Genomic DNA, 20,493 nt, shown 5'->3' with positions numbered 1-20,493 from the left:
TAAGAACCATCCAGCAATTTTTGTGTGAAAAATAATGACTTTTTTGAAAAGTTGAACTAAAGACCTTGGAAATGATAGGTAAGCACCAATCCACAGTGCCACTCTAGTAAATAATTAAATGTAAATTCTGTACAACAGCATTCAACAATCGAGCCACACAACATAATAAAAATATACAAACTATAGGCATAAATGAATATACTACTACAAAATATACTTTAATAATGTATGGGAAAACCAAACATGATACAAATATCTACTGAAAATAAATAAATAAAAAAGTACAAAATATAAAATTATAAAAGTAAGATTACTTCCATCATTTAAATTAAATTCATCGGAAAAAAAATACTAAAAGCTGCAAATTAACTGAATATACTATAAAGGAGATTTACTAATGTATGGAAAAACCAAACATTATGAAAGGAATGAAAATAGAGTTAATCACAACTGATAAAATAGATTTTTAGAACTACAGTTATTTAAATAAACATCAATCAAGCATTATAATGTTATTCACATGATTATGCAGACAGTTTAATTCCTGAATTCATTTATACTTACTTGTAGTTTTGCCTAAAATTTAAGAAATAAATAAAAAGGTATGAATTTGTACCTTTAATTTTTACTCTTACTAGAGAAACATTTCACTCATTAGAGGATCTGTTCACTCACTGAAGAACTTTTCAATTATTTGAGGAACCATTCACTCATTGAGAAACTTTTCACTCATTTGAGGAACCATTCACTCATTAGTAAAGTTGACAGTTAAACTGTCAAACAGTGAGAACAAACTTTTAACCATATTTACACTATTCATCTTTTTCCTCAGGAATATTATCAACAAATTCAGTTAAGCTTTGCTTGACACAAGACGGAAAATTCAAACATTTTTGACAATTAAATAAACTCTAATTTCCATTACAATATAAATCTTTCACATTTAATCGATTTATCACCAAATATAATGACTTTCATTGTATATCGAAAGCCAAACCGCCCATTTCTGATTAATAATTATGATAATAAAAACTAAAAAAATTAATATCTATTCACAAATGAGCTTACCTGGAACATGTTGATGGCCTCTGCTAAAAAATCCAAGGTATTGACGGTGGGTTTACGAGTATCGACTACCACGGTCAGCCCCTTCTTGGTCACATCCTCTCTGTGAAAGAAAACCGAACAGAGTAAAAGCATTTGTAATCATTACAGCACAAGATTGCAATCAGATGTTTCCTTCATTAGTTAATTAATTACAATTTTCTCACATCCTGGTTAATTATAGCAGACAGATTGCGACAAGGATTGTCAACGCAGCAGTATTCTTATTGTTACAAATTAATTGTCTTTTAACTGGTTTTTAAAAATAAATAACAACAAAAGATTTGAAAGCAAACCTTTCTACAAGGTTGGGATGTGTCTGTATAAGAATGCCTAACACCACTACAGTACTATTTGTGCCTACAATGTCTAGTCTTAAAATACCTTGGTTGTGCTACGGTGTGTTGCTACATCATTCGTTTTAATCAACATGTACGTTCATAATTTCCTTTGTATTTGTCGACTACACCCAACACAGTTTCCATGACAACAATTACATAATTGTAATTTCCTAATTTAAAATTGTTCTGATATTTGAAATTCGTACGAGAAATAAAGTATTCTATAACAAGTAAAGAATCCTATTGGAAGAGAGATCTGTATAACATATAAATAATCCAATAAAAAAAAAGAATCTTATAAGAATCTTATAGTCAAATGTTACAAAACTAATGCAGTTAAGAATCAATTTTCCTATGCAATTTATTAATTATTATTAATAAATAAATGCCTTTATGATAGGTGGATAGATAATTGTTAAACCAATGAAAGCATGTTTAATGAATTTGTTAATAATAAATTTCCAATTTCTTTTTCTTATCAATTTTACCCCCAGTCCTCAAAATATGCTCTGATCAAGAGGTAGGCCTATCAAAACTGAATTGAGAAATTTATAATTACGTAAGAAATTTTTATTCATTTAAAAAGTACTACTGAAAATCTTACTACTGAAATTTATTTCTTAGATCTGATTTATTCAAAGGATTTGTATTTTTGGTCATAAATTTTTTACATTTCAACACTCCTCTTCCAACATTTTAATTATATTAGTAATGATAATCTAAATTTACAGTGAAAAAAAACATAAAAAATACAAATTATATTGTATTATTATATAAAATTAGTTTAAATTTTAAAGTCATAAGAAATGCTGGTAAAGATAGCTAATTGTTTGCTGCCCTCTATTGCCAGATATTTAAATAACTTTCCTCTCGTGAGAAAAGCTTTCAAATATAATGTATTGTAATACACTATACAATGTTAATAGTGTTTTAACTGTACAAAGTTGAAAACTTCATTGAAAATTCTATAACAATATGTTATAAAATTAAGTTTAATTTTCAAATAATTTTATATTACAGAAAAAAAAAAAACTTAAATTGACATTGAAATATAACTTTATATGTGATAATGATACAATAAAAACAAGGTTTCAAGGTTAACTGTGTAATAATCATGAACTTTCACCTAATATCTGACGTGCTCATATGCTTTTGGATGAGAACAGAAGTAGAAAAAAAAATATAGGAACTATGTAGGAAAGACTTTTGGTTAACCACAAGATTAATTGCAGATTTTAGGTGTGGGATGGAAGAGTGGAAGGAAGGATAGAGAAAAAGTAGTAAAGGTGCTCCATCCGGCTGACGGATATCTTTCGGGATGTGCTACAGCTTACGGAATTTATAGATGCAATGTTACGTGATGGTATGGCACTATGGAATTTTTGGCAAGATGCTCACTCTGTTTTAAGTCATGGAAGTAGAGTGTTATTACCAAATTATCCTCATAATTATCATTTTCAATTATATTAGTCACCTGTATCGGTTAAAATACAATCCAAATAGGTCCAAGTGGATGGAAGAAATGTTTATAATAATATTAATAATAAAGTTGTAATTTATAAATGGCAAAATACTGTGGCTTTTATTTGCTAATTTAAACACAATTACAAAATAATAGGCCTAATGTACGAATTGAGAAGGAATCTAACACCAAGGAATAGCCTAAAAATGGCAAGGACCACTGACGAGAACCGACATGACCGTTCCCCTCCACCTGTTATGAGGTGCAAATACATCAAATCCAAAATGCACAGACTGAAACCAGATATGTGGACCTTACTATTATATAATTATCATTTATAATGGAACAAATTCTATATACATTTAACAGGTGGTCAAGCTTCATATTATTCACAAAATCCATCCACTGAAGGGCAATCGCATGAAAGGATATTAGGATTATATTTTTTTTTTTGTACCAATAATCAAGTGTTGACTTAGGGATTAGTGTCTGTATCCTCCATGAATCATGTAATAATAATAGAACACCACCTGGCCTACCCATCATGCACTACTCCTATTGGGATGGTTAGCATGGGTTCGAATCTTATTGAGGTACAGTATTTTGAGAGAGGGTGATTCAGAAAGAAATTACATATTTATTAAAACAACAAATATTAGCATCAGTCACCTCAAACAAGGATTGAAATGAACAGGCTTAAATATTCAGTAGAAAAGTTGCTAGCATTAATGGGGCAGATGCAGAGGGTGTGCAGACGGTGCGATTGCACCCCCCTAAATTGTATTAAGAAAATAATTGTATTATTAATATGAACCTAGGCCCTGTACCGGTATGATTTTTAAGGTATTAGAGTGCAATTTCCAGGCCCTAGAGGTCCATACTATCAAAATTTTTCTCGCAATTATTACCCAGAAGATTGGATTAAACATCTATGTCACAAACAGTCAGCTCCCTTGGGGTGGGGCTCTAATTTTATACCTACAATGGCTTGTTGCAGCATCAGGACATTGGTGTATGTAGGCCTATAGTTGGCCGGAGACAATCAAACATGCTTAAATTCACTTGAAGCATGTCTTTGACAAATGAAACCTTTGACCTTTCAATTACATGCCTTCAAAATATGCTCCATCCCTCCAACAGCAATCCAGTAAATCAATTCCAAAGAGACAAATGAATAAATTAGAAATAATGCAACATTTATGAATGGGATTTCGAAGCCAGACAATTGTCTTGTAAAATCTACTGAGATGTGAAAAGGAAAATAAACAGATAGCAGTATTTTAAGCAGACACTTTTTGCATCAGTAGAGTTCACTTTAACTTGTGGCAGTGGTCTTGATTATGAGCCAAGCTTAGGACTGATGAACTTAAACATGCTTGTCTGCTGGTTATTATGTGACATTATCTGACACCGAGTTCAGAGGGTTAAGCTCTTTAAACCTCTGGAATATTTATCCACTATTCTTAAAGATTTTTCTCAGTCAAGCTATTATTTATCAAAAGCACTTGAAAATCATTACAAAACCATTAGCACATTCTTGTGCTACTTTCACAACATCTACATACATGATCAATTAAATTCACTGTTATTTTTAAAAACCAAAGATTTTGAACTTTTAAAATCTCATTTACAGCATCACCACAAAGCTCAATGAATCCATTATGCATCCCATAATCCTCAAATACCATCAAGATCTCTCTAAGGACTTTGAAGAGAACAGAGCATGCAACTTCAAAACAATACCGCATGTCTTATAACTCCTGTAACTAACCACGACATAGTCCATGAAGGAAATCAAATACTTATTGGAGTTCAGTCAACTTTCACAAAGGTCATCATGTCATTATTTATTCACATACATCAAATTGACCAAACATAACTTCGCTTCGCATCAAAGACATTTAACATGTTACATTGGAAATAGATTAAGAAATCCCTTTTAGAGGAACAAATAAATCAGAAATGTAATTATCAATAACATAATAAAGAATATAAAACTTACTGAAAGAGAGAATATTTTTTATAATGTGGATTAGTAATTAGATTAATTATTATCGTGCATATTCTCTTGAGTATACTCGTACAGGAGACATGGTATGCGGAAATTCTCAAGTAAGATGCGCAGTAGATTCACTCTTTTAAACCTCAATTTTTGTTGAAATAAATGGCTTCTTCGAACATGTAGAAAAATTGTCTACTTCAAACCTAGACACATTTTCAAAAGGAGCATAAATGCATGTTGCTATTTGGTGAAGTAGTACTACGATAGGAGGTCAGGAAGGGGTGAAATTTGCCTTGTGTACAAGAATGGACCATTGAAGGTTGTCCGACCAAAATTTTAATTTGCCAGGCCAATCAAAGAAAATGCAATTGCGGTCTATAAAGCACAAATTTCATTATTTTAAACTATAAAATCTCTCTTGGCCCCACTACAGATTTAGTGTAAAACCTGGACCTGAGGCCCTACACAGGTCATTGGTTTGGATCCACAGTCAGACTTGCTTGACACTTCCCACTTGCAAATTTTTGGCACTACCTGGGTGTAGGCTGGCATCATCTTAAGTGGGTCCTTTACATCATCTGGTGCTTATTATGTTTTCCTATGATTTCCAATATTAGTACAAAAATTGAGTTTATTCTGAAACTTATCTTGAAAATCTAATCAGATAAGCCTTGAAAATACACAGCCAAAATAATAAATAAAATCTAAATTTAGTCACAGAAGAAATCATGCAATAATTAATAAATATATTGCACATGTTTTGTTTTTTCCCCCATTGGATTCAAATTTCTAAAACGTGTACATTGCTCATTAGACAGTCTGGTCTCATATGATATCTGATTCTACAAGTGCCCCAAGGCTACGACTGGCCAGGTTACGTTATCTGTCCAGGTTATCTTACCTGTCTATAGGTGTGTCCAGGTGTACCATAGCAAAGTGAGTGGGTGTTTGCTTTGAGATTGATATGTTATACCTGAGGTTTCTCCAGAATGCAAGCTGTTGTTAATGCATATAGTACCAAAGTGCTTTTTTAAAGGAATTTATTCTTTGACATCTATACCCAAAACACTTTGACAACAATGATAATCACACAATTGCATTATTGTTTCATATTGTGCAACATGGTATGACAGCACACATCACAAATGTCACTGACCTTGGTATACTGAAGAGGTATGAGAGGAGCTGGGTGGTATCTTGTATACTACAGATCTGATCAGTCCATATAGAATGGTTTGCTGACACCTCTATAACAGCTGCCCCATGTACGTCTCTTGCACCTAAAACAGGAAGAAAAAAAAAAAAACAGGAAAAAAAAAAAAAAAAAAAAAAAAATGACATCAACAAGCAGCATAATTATGTTTTTGATATTAAAGAAAAAAGTTTTTGCTAATGTTGAAAAAATTGTTTGTACCAGCCATGGAGCCCCACCCCTCTGGGATACTAGGGTTAGCAGTTGGGGTACTGATACACGATGAACTAGGATTCTTGTGTGCTTTTCTATACCTGTGAGATTGCTACAATGTGGTAATTATTCTACTTTGAACATATGACCCCTGCTTGACAACTTCAAATTCATATAGTATGCTTCTGATTAGTGGTTTTTCTTTTTGCATAATAAGGCACTAATATACTTATAAGTGATTATGAAAAGAGCTGCCACTAAGAAAACATCAGTGTTAATTTAACTATGGGTTGGAATTTATCTCTGAAATAGAATGTAATGTACGCCTGTTCATCATGAAGATGATTATGATGACAGAGATGATGATGAAGATGATGATGATTCTATATATTGCAGTTCCTGTATGCGCTTCAAAACAAAATATTGAGGAAACAATGAGCTAAAAACGAATTAGTATTATGCGATTAAAATGTTCTCTTTTTGTTTACCCTCTGTACATTTGATATCACTTGCTATTTTTCTTGGAAACCTATCAACGAAAATGCAACCGAAGAATGAAATAATTTGAATAATAAAATGAAATTACATAGGGCTGGCCAATAAAATTATCAACGACCAGTCCTAGATTCCAGAGTACTTAGCAATTTAATTAGACTTATTATTAATCATTAATTACATTAATTATCAAATAATGGAATAACATTTATAATAACTCCAGGGGTGATTCCAGAGACGTCTGAAAGGGTGGACTAAAGCGGGGGTAAATTGAGATAACACCACTCTATGGGGTCCGGGGGCAGTCGCCCACAAATTTTTTGTTTTATAGACACCCGAAAATAACCTCTGAGGCGTTTTGGGTGATCTATTTTTTCTTCTTTTTTCATTTTCCAAAAAGTGGGGGTGGGGGATGAGCAACCCTCCCCCTCAATCTGCCCCTGAACACATAGAAAAAACTAAACCATGCATGATCTTAGATGAAATCAATATTTATTTTTTATGATAAAAAAGTATAAAAAACCCTGTAAAAATACATATACAGTACTAAATTTATATAGTACTGAATGATTCATATATTAACTTCCTTTAAATAAAATGGGGTTAAATTAATCCTTTTTATTGACGTAAAGTTAAAATGTCATGTAAATTGACAAAAGAATGACCTCAAACGCCCAGTCATTAGTCACAAACAACGTGACAATTATTCATTGTGACAAGTGATTGTATACAGCATCACCTGAGATTATTTCCCGGCAATTATCACAAATCTACTGACCACCGCACAGCCAGTTGCACGCCCTCTCTATAACTGCGATCTGTCTAAGTACAAGATAACCCCATTATCTTTCAATTTGATTCTACGTCAAAACTGTATGATCAATTAGAAGGGGGTGTTTTGCGGGCTTGTGATATGTGGCAAGGGAGAATGTGGTTTGGCGTGACAAGGAAGAAATGCAGATGGGACCACTACAAGGGCATGTGAACTTTCAATTTGTTGTGCGTTTAGATTCTTGTGACTTTAAATTTTGATATGATCAATTTTTCTAATTTTATAACTAGTATCGGTTCCTAGGTTTTATAATTTCCAGTTTCTAAGCAGGTAAATGTTGATTATAATTTTATGGTTGAAAAATGTTCCTCAGGTAATAGAGATGATAATTTTGTTATTATTTCCTAGTCAAATTGTGACAGTAGAAAGTTCGAAATGTCATTCTATCAGAAACAAAATATGAAAGTAAAAGAGAACCAAAATTACACATTAAACTGAAACTAAAGTTTCAAAAACAAAGGCAAAAATTATACAAAAATAAAGAGATTTTTCCTGAAATTTTTTTTGAATTTATGCTTGTGGTATTCATCAGAAAGGGTCGATGTAAAAAAAAAGCATGCTCTACTAATTACTGACATTTTTAACGACAGAGTTTTGAATAGGTTATGTCCGCTGCTTTAATAGCACACATGATACATGGAGAGCCTGTATCAATTAATCCGACAAACACCTGGTGAAAAGTAAACATCCTGATTTTCCGTTCCTATAATTGGCTATGATGATCACATTATTTCAACACAGCATATTTTTATTTTCATGTAGTTATAATAAATATAGGTGTATATAGCACCTAATGCAAAAAAAACCTCAGAGCACTGACAATAAAAGATGTAATTAATTACATTTAATTTATCTTAATCACAATAACTTTATTTATGAAACCAGCGATGGTGCTATACTAATAATTCAGCAATGAACACTTGAGCCATCTATGTTAAAACGGAAAAAATCATTGCATGGTTTATAGGTCTGTCTACCCGGAATCTACCAATCCCTAGAGGAAAAGAAATATCAATTAATGGTTCTACAAATTTATAACAATTCCCTTAACAGGAAAGAATAATGAATTAATGAGATTTTTTTGAATAATTCTTTGAAGCATTAAGTGGTTGTACATGTTGTCACCTGGAATATATTACTACATTAAGAACTGTAACTAAATCACAGACAGTACAAAAGAAAAAGGGCAAAATATTTATTAACTAATTTAGTGGGTAATAGAATGGCTTTATTCAAAGTAAAAAGTGAAGATGAAGTGAAGGCTTGAAAATGAAACAAGTTCGTGAAATGAAATGTGTTTTGACTAATTTGCAATGTATGGTGTAAATTTCATCCAATAATGAAGAAAACAAATCAAAGTTTACCAAAATGAATGACTATGGTAAATGAGATAGGGAAAACAATAAAAGGAAAAAAAATGAGATAAATAAAATCAAATCATGGATATTTCAATGGAATATAAATGTTAAATTTGATTGGCCGAGCGGTTAAGTCAGGGGCACGTAACCCTCAGCTCTAATATTGGCGCTGGTTTGAACAGCTCACTCGCCAATGGTGGAATAAGTTCTCGGATACGGACTTTAAACCGTAGGCCCAGTGTACGCATTTGGCTCATGTGCACTTTAAAGAACCCAGTACATCCTTCAAGAAGAGTAGAGGGCTATCCCAGCGGTGTACTGGTCCATTAAGTCCCCTGTTGTTTAATGGATATGCCACGTAGGACAGTGATTAAGTTCACTTATTGGCATATGCTTGGCCCTCGTGCCTAAAGAAATAAAATAAGGTATGAATGAATAAATAGTAAGGAAAAAAATAAATCATAAACAAATATTTATGTGCTGATATCCATCAAAGATACTAGTGGTGTAATCACAGACTTGAGCCTGAAATGAATAATGAAGAGCATAATTTGAAAAAAAATCTATTTCTGAGTGAATTAACATTATTATTATACGTTTTGTCACCACAGTTTTGTCATTTCATTGACGAAAACCAACTAATAAGGACTTGGCTACAGAAGAAGACTCTAATGCATGCTGATGTCCAGATGCACCATAATGGATCAAGATCCGATTCCATCAAAGATACTAGTGGTGTAATCACAGACTTGAGCCTGAAATGAATAATGAAGAGCATAATTTGAAAAAAAATCTATTTCTGAGTGAATTAACATTATTATTATACGTTTTGTCACCACAGTTTTGTCATTTCATTGACGAAAACCAACTAATAAGGACTTGGCTACAGAAGAAGACTCTAATGCATGCTGATGTCCAGATGCACCATAATGGATCAAGATCCGATGGTAGCTGATTCATATGTACAGTGGCATATCTGGGGGAGGGGGTTAGTGGGGTGCACACGCCCCTTCAAAAATTACTCACCCCTCCCCAGTCGCCCCCCCCCAAAAAAAACATGGTCAAGTAGTTAAAAATCACATAAAATCATCTTATTTTGCAAGTTAGTGCCCCTCAACTGATCATTGAGCCCCCTACTTCATCTTTGGACCCCCCCATTAGTACCTCCACTTCAAATCTTCTAGATACGCTACTGCATATGTATGTACAATATATATTATTGAAATAAAAATCTACGATACTGAAGTGTTCCTGTCAATCAACAATACATGATTTGTACTTCACTTGTTTCCATAACAACTGAAACACGCAACACATCAACCTTGGATAAAAGAGTCGCTTGACAAGAAAGTGCCACTATTTACATTCCATTTCAACACCTTTACCATCCGTTGTTTGCCTACTTTCTGTTTTTATCTGCCATTCTGATAGCTGGCGACAGGATGGTGGTCTACATTTTCTATCTTTCCTGTTTTTGTTTCAGTTATTGGGAGTTTGTAAAATTTGGTGAAACATATTAAGAGTTTTAAAGCAATGAGATCTGAACAGTTCTGACAGTCAGGAGGCTCATTAAAAACATTGTCTAATATTGCTTTACATAATATAAAATATTATATTACTTTTTTCACTTTACTGAACAGACTTATCATTCATGCAAAGTTTTTGCCTTATACTGTCAGTGGCGTATCCAGGGGTGCATGGGGCTCACATCCACTACAGAAAACTCGAACCCACCACCACAGTCACCCATCCACCACCCCCGCAAATGAAATGTTTGAAGCAAAATGTTCACGTTCAAGTAGATAAAAATCTCCTCGTCCTTATTTTGCAAGCTACAGTAGCGTCCCCCCTCAATTAATCATTGAGGTCCCCACTCCATATTGTGTTTTCCCCTATCAGCTCCCTCCCCATTTCAATACGACACTATATACTGCTCCTTTAATTTCTTCATGTTGTTTATCTTAGAGTAGTCGTTCAGATGATGTCATACAGGTATGCCAATGGGGTAGAAACTATGTCAAATGTAAATTGTTGACAGACACTCAATAAGACAATTTACCACTGAAGATGAAAAAAGAATACTTGTTCCAAGAACATTTAAATAATGATGATTAAACCCATCACCATCGAATCATTTAAAATCTATAATTATACAAATAAATATACTGTAATATACTGTCCATACAATGCAAAACAAAATATACCAAAGTCATAATAATGAAAATAGCCACCTCTCTCTACTGTTACTAACCAAGCAATGGAGAATAAATAAAAGGAAATCACTTTTGTTTATAAAGACAATAAATTTTTTTATATGCCTATTTTTATTACAAGAACTGTATTACAGAAACTAGAAAACCAATCTAATTCCTGAAACAAATAAAAATAAAGTTAATCTATAGGCCCATTTATATCTTAACTTATACATTAAATAGGTCAATATTTGTATATTTTACAAGTTCATAGCTGATCAAACCAACACTATCTATTTTCATATACGACATCTTCATGAAAATCAAAACTAATCAAATAATATTGTACAATAATTCATGTAGCAAATGTATATATATAATATTCTTATAATTTCTTTGTATAAAGTTACCTATTTTTATATTATATTTTATCATCTTTTTATGTAAAGCACATTGAACAAATGTATCTGAAAATGTGCTATATAAATACATATTATTATTATTATTAATATTATGAAAAATTTGAACTACCTTAAAGTGCCACTGACCTCATTAGTCATTTTAAATTTATATGTACTATACCAGCGTGCCTAAATGTATGAACTTGTAAAAATAACACCGGTGATTCAGATTGGATAGAACCCATGACTACTGCAGTCACTAGCCTGGTAACTTACTACTTTACCACAACAACAACAACAAAGAAAATAAATATTGTCATTAAAAAAAATAATAGGATACTCACTTGTGAGACAGAAAGCACCAGAATGAACAAGTTCAAAATCAACTTCCATCAGCGTCTTAGGGGGCCCCAACTTCTCCATCGGCGACATTTTCTCCTTCTTCTTTTTACTTTCACCTGTTAATCGTTTCCTTTCATTACTTTGCATGGATTTACTTCGTCCACTTCTTCGCAACTCTATGAACAAGATAAAATAATAATTCATAATGTGTTTGTACAGTACTCGACATCAAGAAAGTATACCTCTCGCTATGGAACATCGAACACATGTGATAAAAATTCAACGTTCTGTTTCTGTATGCGAGTCATACGCTCCGTTTTGGTGGGCACCCAAACCTGAGGGTATATGTGTAATCATGGTGTAATGAATAATCCCACCCTGGAATTATGACTAGATAAGAATCTTCCCATCAGCCTCTGTGTCTAGGGTCATCCCTAACCTGGGGTCGTCTGTCAATCAATGGATTACAGTAAGTCAATCAAGCCCTCTGGTCACCATGGTGTCCCTCCAGTATGGTTGATTGTGTCTATTTTCAAAACAAAAGCTAAGGCTACCTAAACTTGATTTGTAAGTTTTAATTATGTGTTCATCTGTGTATTCCTGTCTGTCCATCATGTATGTCTGTGCATTCACTGTCTCTTTCATCAATATAATTAAATTAATTATTTTTATATTTAATTATTTTAATTATTATCAACAGTGCCCATTAGAAAAGAAAATTCTTGTGCAAAAATGGCGTTCTCAAAGATAGCTATAATTAGTATTTAAGTCATGCGATACACCTGATTTAACTTTCTCAAAACTAGAACCAAATTAGTTTAACACATTTACTACCTTTAGGTACAAACTTACACAAAGCATGGAGGAATTAGTTTAGATTCCTCCATGCACAAAGCATCATAGAATTCTAATGATTACCTCTTGTTCAAACAAAAATTAGTATTTTCACAGCACATTTGGGAAATGCAAAAAGATGATGATACCCCATGATAGGTTGTCAGCGAAGTATTCCTAATTGGTTTCGGTTCTCTGACTGCCTTATTAAAGTGCTGGAAATAAGACGATTTCTAATCATGGGAAGATAGATGATATCCTTGGCAATAGGCAACTCATAACCTGACACCCATAGTATATTCTCTATAGAGCTAGTTATCATTAATATCTTATTCAGTTATATATTGTCAGGACAACAGTTAAAAGAGGTTTTGACTCAACATCAACATGCACACAATTTGTGTGTGTATGGGAGTGGATAATGTTCATAGTAAAAATTCTATAGACAAATATACATATTAACAACTAAATATATAGAACAACTAATTAACTTTACTAACACATCACTCGGGATTTTTATAGCAAATGTTATTTATAGCAGTGTTCAACTTAGTTATTTTAATAGTAACTGGTATATTATTAAGATTCTGTACATCATAAAAGGTGAAAGAACAACACTGCAAAATTGTGTAGCATATTAATGTAGGCTGTGATAGCATTATGATCATAATATAATCAATATACTGTAGACTATGGTGGTGCAATAACAAAACATACTATATCACTTCCATGAAAATAGTGTGTGGACATGAACATGTGTTCAATTAACAACATGCAGAAACATGCTATCGATAACACTATAAACAAAATGGTTTATTCAACATGTACAACAGACCACAACAATATATCCATTTACAGTAGAGCTATTCAACAAACAAGAAATGAAAGGTAAACTACTGTACAATCAAGATAGGAAGGAAGTATAATTCCATGTAATAGAATAATGCAGCCTGTTTTTAAAACAGAAAATTAATATCTTTAAAATACTGTACAATGGGAAATATCAATCAGCAAAATATTTAGACATATAGTAAATGACATTGACCACAACACTGTACTGTTGTTACCTGAGCGTTGAAATTCCTCAACACTTCCTGTATCATCCCCAAAACTAGAACACCTCTCATCCTCTTCAGGGATTGAATTTGTGTCTTGCATGAGAAGAAAATTGCATTGGTAGAATATTAACAGAGATCAATCAATCAATCAATCAATCAATCAGTTAATTACATATTTAATCCTTCAATCAATCAATCAGTTAATAACATATTCAATCCTTTAATCAATCAATCAGTTAATTACATATTTGAATATTTAAGCAATCAGTCAACCAGTCATTATAATTAATCAATTAACCAATCAATCAATCAATCAATCAATTAACTGATCAATCAATAAAAATAATTGTTAAACTCTCAATCAATCATCAATCAATCATTATTTAATCAATAAACAAATCAATTAATTAATTAGTCAATTGATCATAATATTTAAATCTATACATTTTTTACTTTCATTTATGTTATCACTCTTTCAACCAACCAATCAAACAATCCAGATAGAGATAAAGTCTGTCTATATTTTGAATAAATATTAAATAAGTTTCATGGATTGATAAAAATAACAAGTACTGTATACTCAACAATACCTACATAAGCAAGGTATACTATTACTAAAGCCATTTTATCAAATTAAGCACTATTATTTTTATAATTATTATTGATATCAATTGGTTAAAACAACAAGATTCAACAGTGAAAAATAATGTCATCAATTGAACTGTACTACACAATATTGCAATAATAAATACGATATTCAATAAACTTATTTAGTGAAAAACGGTAAGTGAAAATAAATATCTCAAATACGCTGATGACACCGTCTTTGTCAGTTTAAACAATGGCCCCCAATCCCTTAATAATTATTTAAATGATGTGACCTATTTTTCAAATTGGTGTAAGAACCGTTTCCTTAAAATCAATCTAAAGAAAACATGTGAACTTATCATTGATTTTAGGAAGAAAAATAGGTCAGATCACGAACCACTGAATATTGATGGTGAACAGATTAAAGTTGTTCCCGAGTACAAATATTTAGGTACTGTGATTGATGAAAAATATGAATGGTCCAGTAATACACTTAGACTGTACAAAAAAGGCCAGCAACGACTTCATATGTTACGGCAACTTAGGAAATTTAATGTTGATAAAGAAATTCTAGAAATATTCTACCAATCAATGATACTCAGTGTGATTTCTTTCTGTCGGACTATATGGGAAGCTAGCTTATATGAAAAAGATAAGGCATTGTTGGCGAAGATCACTAAAAGGGCGGGGCGTGCAATAGGAGTAGATTCTTCTAAGCTCAATTTTAAGTATAATGCAGATGTTCTCTCCATGGTAAGACGCATACTTTCTCAAAATGATCATCCACTCTACAACGAGTACAATTTTCTCCCATCCCATATCCGTTCTTTACCTAGTCGTACTAAACGCTATAACAAATCGTTTGTTCCACATTCTATTGTAATTTACAACAAGTATGTTGAAAGATAATTTTTGCTACCCATGGAGAGAACATCTTGATCATATCATATCATATCAATCTAATTAATAATTGTAAATTTTATTGTATTACCTAAAGTATTTATTTGAATTGTATATATATTGAATTGTTTTTGCCGTTTAACATAACTTTTTCTATTTTAAATTGTAATTGAATTGTGTTTCTTAACCTTTTATATGTAATTGTATATTGAATTTCTTACCTTTTATTGCAGTGTATAAATGAAGAATTTCTGATGTATTTTTATTAACCTTGGGTCAATGACATATATTCATGAAGCCCTATAATAAGCTCTCTATTAGCGTACCACTGACTTGACTTGGAAGTTCAAAGCCCACCAAATTATCCTTTATAATAATGTAATTAATACCCATAATTTAACACAATAAGAACATTTACAAAATTTTAAACACTTCTTAAAAAAAGTATCAAGTTATTTAGCTGTTAATTGCAGATGAATGCTTACTCCCTAAGGCAATGGCTTCTCTCCCTAAGCACACACCACTGCCCGATAAAGCGTTTAATCACAAGAGTTGAACTCAAAGGCATCAGTACTTGTGAATTTCCCCCCAGCTAAAATATTTACACGAGTAATGATGCGCGAGTAATTCATTTGTACTGTAGGTCATTTTGTTTTTACAAATGAACATTTATTGAATAATATTGAGTGACGGGTGTAAAGGACACAGCAGCGCATTATAGGCTAAGCGACAAATGGAATCATCTGATAAGAGGAAAAAATTCAAGAGACAAAGATTTGGTTCAGAAGAATATAGGCCACTATTCTTGGAAGAATGGAAATAATAACTCGGTAAATAGACGAATGCTGGAGGAAAAACTTAACCTAAATATGTTAAAGTAACCAATTACTGTTGCACTGTGATTGGTTAATTGATAGTAACGTATAGTAGATACGTTACTATCCGTTTGTGCACTTATCCAAAATCTAATTAGGTATTATGGTACATAGGTCCATGGGAAAATAGTTTGGTTCACTGATAATAGATAGGGATCCACTGGTTGATAGTTTGATTGTCTGCCAATAGCAATGCTAATTAGACAGTTTTCTCTTCTTGCAGATATTATTTTCACTTGTGAACAGTCCTTCTAGCTCCACTTCTTGGTAGTTTGTCTTCTTATAGACAGCAAAAAATATGGTAGAAAAGTTTGGTCTTCTTAAATTCAGACAATTTATTTTTCCAATAGGCCTAAATCTTATATAGTAGGCCTACTTTACATATAGTACAGAGTATATTTAATTTGGATAAATTATGTTTATCTTCATGAAAGATTACTATATACAGTAAGTGGTGTAGTGTAATGTATGTATGTTTCTCAGACCATAAATTGCAAATACTGTACCAGCGAGTACATTAAATCAATTATTTTCATTTTTTATTTAATTATTTAATTATATATTTGTCCCCTTTTTGTGATACTGTACTGTAGTCAGAGTTAAAATACCAGGGTATTTTTTTCACTATATTTAGACCATATGTTGTGACACAATGTATCATTTTATTTGATGGTTTTCTGAAAAATTCCATCGCTTTTATGCATTCCAAGGTGGATCCTAGAAAATACCGAAGTATTCTGCATCAAAGGTTTTTCCCAGGCCCCAACATTTGAACAGCTTTACTCAATTATAAGTTCAATTGGAATGTCAACATATTAATGGAAAAATTTGTTCAAACAGTTTCGGATCATCAGTTAAGAAAACATGATCTGAAGACTTTCACCGGACAATGACTTCAAAAATTTGTTAAACAGGATAATTTGGATTTTATTGCATGATTTTCAATTTATTAAGTGATACAAGATGGCCACAAATACGCACATTGCTGGATGGAATATAGAAGAAGCTACAAGAATTAATTTCTGAATGGATTAAAAATAGAAGAATGGATGGACGTATATGGATGGATAAAATGATCAGAAATTGATAGTGAATCGATGAATAAATGGTGGAAGATAGATATATTAATAGACAAACAGAATGAATAGATAGAAGCATTGATGGAAGTGTTGTTGGTTGGTTGGTAAAATGGATGGACGGATGGATGAATTGTTATATAGGTGGATTAAGTAATGGTTCCATGGATGGTTAGGTAGCCGGATAGATAGATAAAGCAGGTACATAGATGTGTGGCTGATTGATTAATGAATGAATGAAATAGATAAATTGAGAGATAAAAGGATAAATTTCAGATATAAAGGAATGGATTAATTAATTTTAGATAGATAGATAATTGGATGAAGAGAGGTAACAGAGTATGGATAAATAAATGAATTAAATTTTAATTAAATAAATGAAGGAATTTTGTCAAAATATATAAAACAAAAGTAATGAGTTAGTAATATAATAACATGTACATGTTACTGCTTTGATACTTCTGTGCTGGCACTTGCATATTGCATTGATCAGAATAATTGTATTAATCTAGTAATAAATATTAAGTTGTTAAATATTAATTCTAAGAAAAACCATATAATTTTATTGGGTAATATATATTCCACACACCCTTCGCAGGTGTATGTAACATACAGTAATAATTGACTTTAATAAAAAAACAAATTTGCTACCTTTACAAATTTAGAAATAAAATGTTATTTCGATGAAAAAATATAATGTTAAGAAACATATGGTAGTAAATTTTAAGCACTTTTTTTTCTAACATATTATTTGTAGAAAAAAATGTAATGTATGCTAGTAAGTTGTCTGTATTCTATTCAAGTTTCATCCGAATGTTCAATAAACATTAAACACATGAAAACAGTAAACATACTAAAAATTATTTACAGTAAATTAAAAAATTACAATTAATATGCAATATGTAGACATATTTGACTACAGACAATACTGTAGTATACAAATAATCAAGCACAAAATACTTAACAATTATACATATAAATAATTTTTATTAATATATTAATTGATATATAATCTATGTTTTCTGATAAAATTTAATGATATATTATGAAATAAATTTTTTCTAAGGACTTTAGCCAGATATGGCAAGTAAAAAACAATTCAATTTGTTCTTTCATTTATGGTTGTTGTATCCTGACAAAGGCTGGTCGATCACAGTTCAGTAGAGGCCCAGGCCACCTGGTCGGCTCCATGCTTTGTTTTCATCACTCCAAAACAATAGGTACCCTACCTACATCTCACTGCTCAACTATTAATCCTCTTAATAAAACCAATGAACGACTTGCAAAGGTCTAATAATTGTATACCTGTTTATCTCTTACCTGATCGATTTGTACTTATTCTAGCTCTATTTCTTCCATTTGTGTTCCACCCTAGTAAAGTCCTATGTATCTCCCTTTTCATATCCATCATGGTCCTTCATGGAAGAGCATGAAACAACACCACACAAAAGGCAAAGAGCAATCGATGCAAACGACAAGTGCAGTCCATGTCCACACTGAGCTGGTACAAGATCACAAGCATTGTGCTGTCAAACGTAGCTAAGCTGATTAGGCCAGACACGTGGTACATATTTTATGCCCAAGGGGGGCCACTTTACAGACTCCTGCCACCATCAGTGATCTGATCAGTCCTCCCATGGGCCAGCTTACAACCGCAAAACATTTCTTCATAGAATACTTTATTAACTGTATCTTTGTGCAGTTTGTACTGTATTATTTATTCCTCATACAATAAACATTTGCTTCTCTAACACAAATATCTACTACAGTACTACTATACTAACTTTATTTGTTTATCCTTATTGAAAAGAACAATTTAAAAATTGTGGACTGCACTTGAGTATATTAGTGTAACCTTCATAACAATTGTTGAAATGGGTAAAATAAATACTAAATTCAAACACACTAAACAATCAATTTTTTGTCCTTTAAACATTTGCCAATTTAATGACCTTGTTGATACTGCTTTGAACACAGGTCAATATTAAAGCTGTTTTAATTAAAAACAATTAAAAACATACTAGCAAAATAATAAAAATCTTATATGAACACTAAGTTTTGTTGAGAGAAGTATAATATTGACACATAAATATAATGTGACTAATTAATCATGAAAAATTAATAATCAAATCAATCTCCTTAATCAATTCATAAGTATTAATTTAAAAGCGATTGATTGGTTGGTTCTCCCCAGTTAGTGATGCACCAATAATAACACACAAAAGTATGAAGACTTATTGCCCGTGGGGTTCTTTTGATGCAAGAACAGGGGCTGGATGGACTAGAACATGACTAGATCCCTACTCTTCCCTAAGGAAGTTGTAGGTTCTTTAAAGGGCACATGATTCAGTTGTGTAAACTGAGCCTACAGCTTTGTGTCCTTACCGGAGAAGATACCTTAATTCTCAAAATAAATTCAGAATGCGGAAATAAATCCTTATTGCAATGAAAACCTGATGGTCTTTTTTAGTTTTATAACCAACTTAGCAGAACTATTCATGGTAGGTAGATATCTTCAACCCTGAGCACCCTCCCTAGCCTATGCCAATGAAATACTAGTACAAGGCTCCTAGGACCCATGCCCAATATTGCTTAACTTTGGTCATTGATAAAAGCCCTTGTTTCAACATGGTATAGTCATAGTATACGATAAACATTTTCATTTCTATGTTTTTTCTTGATCTACCGTATCACTATGTTCAATGCATGTTACATGCTATAGTATAGGGCAGCTGACAAAAGTAGTTAAAAATTTGACCCTGACTGTTTACTATATACTTTTATATACATGTCAGGTCAAATAAGCAAATAAAATGAATGAAATGACAAACAATAAAGACAAATATTTATTTCAGTTAAATGTTTCACTCTCAAATTTCTTAGTATATGCCACATTATATGCTTTTCAATATTCAGTGTACAAACCGAAGGTAATCTCTGTTTTGGACTCTGGCGGCGCTACGGGGGTCCCAGTTTGCACCCCCACCCCCCAAAAAGAACAAAAACCATCAGGGAGAAAAAAATGTTGTGTATTTCTACATAGTAGACTACTGTATCTATCTATAATATTGATTAAATAAGCCTCTGAAACCCCTAAATTGTCATATTTTTTGGGGTGGGGGGACGAACCCCTGGACCACGAACCCCTGGACCACTTTCCAGACATTTTGAAAGACGCCCAACCACACCCACCTTGGGTCACCAGAGCATCCTCCCCCACCTAAAATT

The 20,493-nt window shown here is 32.2% G+C and overlaps 1 protein-coding gene across 1 annotated transcript in view; it reads right to left on the bottom strand.

Annotated features, from left to right (window-relative positions):
- LOC117117139 (uncharacterized protein KIAA1755 homolog) overlaps window positions 1–20,493 on the bottom strand; it is a 64,532-nt gene that overhangs the window by 4,855 nt on the left and 39,184 nt on the right. Inside the window, exons 4-8 of the mRNA XM_033261346.1 lie at window positions 13,836–13,919; window positions 11,937–12,110; window positions 6,066–6,189; window positions 1,069–1,168; window positions 565–576 (exon numbers count right to left, since the gene is read on the bottom strand). Coding sequence (XP_033117237.1) covers window positions 565–576; window positions 1,069–1,168; window positions 6,066–6,189; window positions 11,937–12,110; window positions 13,836–13,919 — 494 coding nt within the window. The remainder of the gene's footprint in view (window positions 1–564; window positions 577–1,068; window positions 1,169–6,065; window positions 6,190–11,936; window positions 12,111–13,835; window positions 13,920–20,493) is intronic.

Source organism: Anneissia japonica, unplaced genomic scaffold, assembly GCF_011630105.1.
Source record: "Anneissia japonica isolate Jap-2015-1 unplaced genomic scaffold, ASM1163010v1 scaffold287835_len3118868_cov185, whole genome shotgun sequence".
In the NCBI taxonomy this organism is placed as follows: domain Eukaryota; kingdom Metazoa; phylum Echinodermata; class Crinoidea; order Comatulida; family Comatulidae; genus Anneissia; species Anneissia japonica.
This window is presented reverse-complemented; position numbering and strand designations above follow the sequence as displayed.